This window comes from Phaseolus vulgaris, chromosome 1 (genome assembly GCF_051622355.1).
Source record: "Phaseolus vulgaris cultivar YP4 chromosome 1, ASM5162235v1, whole genome shotgun sequence".
NCBI classification, from domain to species: Eukaryota; Viridiplantae; Streptophyta; class Magnoliopsida; order Fabales; family Fabaceae; genus Phaseolus; species Phaseolus vulgaris.
The window spans coordinates 41,099,812-41,102,784 of record NC_143498.1 but is presented as its reverse complement, the minus strand read 5'-3'; the positions used below and the strand labels follow the sequence as shown (position 1 = coordinate 41,102,784).

The 2,973-nt window shown below is 33.6% G+C and overlaps 1 protein-coding gene across 1 annotated transcript; it reads right to left on the bottom strand.

The window, feature by feature from the left end:
• Positions 1 to 1,086: 1,086 nt before the first annotated feature.
• Positions 1,087 to 1,760, bottom strand: LOC150029637 (uncharacterized). Its single transcript, XM_090297952.1, has one exon. It carries the CDS (start codon positions 1,689 to 1,691, stop codon positions 1,401 to 1,403), a length of 291 nt encoding a protein of 96 aa, XP_090154078.1. The 5' UTR covers positions 1,692 to 1,760; the 3' UTR covers positions 1,087 to 1,400.
• Between the last annotated feature and the right edge of the window lie 1,213 nt (positions 1,761 to 2,973).

Sequence of the window (2,973 nt, the reverse complement as noted above, 5' to 3'; positions counted from 1 at the left end):
CCAAATCTTAAAAATAAAAAGATAAATAAATTTACATAATTTTCAATTTAAAAAAATAAATTTATGAATATAAAATTATAAATATTTTATTATATGTATCTATAATAAAAATAAATATTTTTTACATCAAATATTTTAATTAACTAAAATCTACACAAAAATATCTTATATTTTATTATTTAAACATTTTTAAAGATAATAATGAATTTGTAAACTTACAATTTACATATTTTAAAAAAATTAAAAATTTTCTTACAATCATCCTATCACTCATAAACGTCAATAAACTTTTCTCAAAATTCACTCTAACATACCTTAATCTAAACAATTCCACTTTCTTTACCCTTTCTTCTTAAATCACTTCAAATTCAGTATTTCAAATCCTCTCATCAATCCAAACACAACCTTCATTGCAGAAAAAGTGGAACTTACTTAAAAAAAAAGCATCTTCCTTTTAATCATCTAACTTAGTATCTAATGAGATAAAGTTTAATTGTATTTGTGCAAAATAAGTTAAGAAGTTAAGATGAGTTACATAGAAAAGTTTAGTTCTCAGAATAAATTACAAAACTGTCCCTTTTAATTAGTTGGTGTAGCAACGGTAAGATTCAAATGGGGGAATGAAAGAAAGGTTGGAAACTCTGTTTGGCTTTTTAATGGCATGGTGCAACGGCATGAACAACTTTTGCTTTGTACTATTGAATAGCAACTTCTTGCCATGATGCTGGTGGCATCTTTAAACACACATTTCGTATTCTATGCCAAAAGTAAAGTCTAAGGGGCCAAAGTAGTAATCACCTGAAGATTTCTGAGACAAATTAAACCTTGTCATCATAACTGTCTCCACTAACTTTCTGATAAACAATGGTGTCATATTTGAAAAATAAATCTCTTGTAATGCTGAAAAACAGTAGTGTCCTTCTTTAGAACAATCACTTCAACCAACTTTCAAAAGGGACTTGAATGGACTGAACAACCGAATTTCACAAAGACCAATTTTCAGATTTAATTTGGTTGATTAAAAACTTAAAATATGCGCTACTTTATTTTCCTCTTCAAGTATCACTAGCATGAGACATCTCTGCAAATATTGGAACATGTTTTTTTTGAAGAAACTGAAATATGATCTTTTACTGGAACAATGGTGTTTAAAGAAGAAGAAATGAATGAGCAACAAAATAAAACCAAAACAGAAAGCCCAATAGAACAACTAGGTGAATCTAACATGAATATAAGGTCTGCAACTGACACAATGCTACTCTATACATCAGTTAAAGCTATGTAACTTTTCCCCAACATTTGTATCACTTGGCTAGCCAAAGCAAAGCATTTATCAGCTTCTATACTGACCTACAATGTTTGTGTTAGAATAGAATGCATCTGATAAGAGCCTTTCTGATTCATTTACTTGCATCCCCTGCTGGTGCTGGCTTTGGTTCTTCTGGTGGAGGTGGGAGCCCTCCATCAATGCAACTTCTACACTTCTTTTCAACCCAACCTTCTATGTCGTTCTCCCCATTGCCCCCTAAGTGCCTTCCACCACACAGTCTAGCAATCATTCCTGCAATGACACCCACTATTGTGATCACTGCTATGACCACCACCAGTGTTTCAATTGACCTATGAGAATAACGGTTTGGTTCCACCACTTTGGGTGGTGTCTCAACAAAGGGCTGCATTTCACTCCCCATCCTGAACAAAATGATTCTGCTCAACTCAACTCCAACACAACCCTGAATATAAATGAACTCTCGATTGGCCTAGTTGAAAAGGGTGAGCCTATAATGGCATATATTTATTGCAAGTTAAGAAATATAAGAAAAATGGGGAAATGAGACAGCACAAAGTTGGATTCTGGTTTCTGAATATTAAGCATAGAGTGCAGAGTAATAGTGTCAAAGTGAGTGGGGTATCATTAACTACAACTGATAAGTGAGAAAATGTTGTAGCTATAATATAGGATTCCAATGGTTATGAATACAAGTTATTTTTGTCTTTGGTCCTTTCATGTTATTATGTTGCATTTCTTTTTTGTTGGTCTGCTTTATTTGACTGATTTCCTTGTAAAATAAAAGAAGGTGTGACTTTTGAGGTGCAAAACATAGATGAAGGCCAAAAGCTTCTGACTCCACATTAACTCATTAATAATATATGGTTTGAAAGGGGACTTGTAGGTTGTCAGAGAGGGGTATTGGATTCAATGGATTGCGTTGCAATTTGCAACCTCACCCTCAAATTATTTGATTTCTCTTCCCTAGTTTGTCCTTTGTGATGTCACATGTTAATGTTGAATCTGTTAGTCTGTGACCACCCAAAGAACCTGGTGATTTTGTTTGTTTTTGGTCTTGAAATTTTCCCTAGGGTTTTGCTGACTACTTACCTTGTCTCTTATATGTCTTAAGCAATTTGAGAGTTATGAGCTCTGCATTCCCCTCTGTACCTCAAATTGGGTGGTTTGTCAAGTTGTAGAAACTTTAATGAGTACGATCACCTCACCTGAGCATTGAAGACTCTCATCAGACACATCTGCCACCTCTGGAGCTTAGACCATGGACCATCGTAATTTGCTTGAATCAGATATATTACTCCTAGTATCAAGATGAGGAACCACAAATTTTTCTTCCAAAAAAATCTCATTTTCCATTTCTGTTTTTGGGTAAATTCAGTTACGTTTTTGCAAGGGATATGGTAGATATTTGTATGTGCATTTATGACCCATATGACTACGATTACCTCTAAAATCATTCATGAAGCTTATTTAGTGGTATTTTTGAAATTTTTTGAACTAAAGCAACCGTTATCATATCCTAGTTTATACTAAGGTTTAGGCAGGGTTTTTATAAAGGATGGTTGTTTCTTGATCTAGCTTCTCGCTTAACATTGTTATCAGTATGTCCTACTCATAGTTTCATCGATCTCACTGCTATTGTGGTGCACTCTTCCTTTTTTCACTTCAAAATCTAATTTGGTTTA

Bases quoted from the DNA above. Each gene is read 5' to 3' on its own strand.
- LOC150029637 (XM_090297952.1), bottom strand. From the start codon at position 1,691: ATGGGGAGTGAAATGCAGCCCTTTGTTGAGACACCACCCAAAGTGGTG.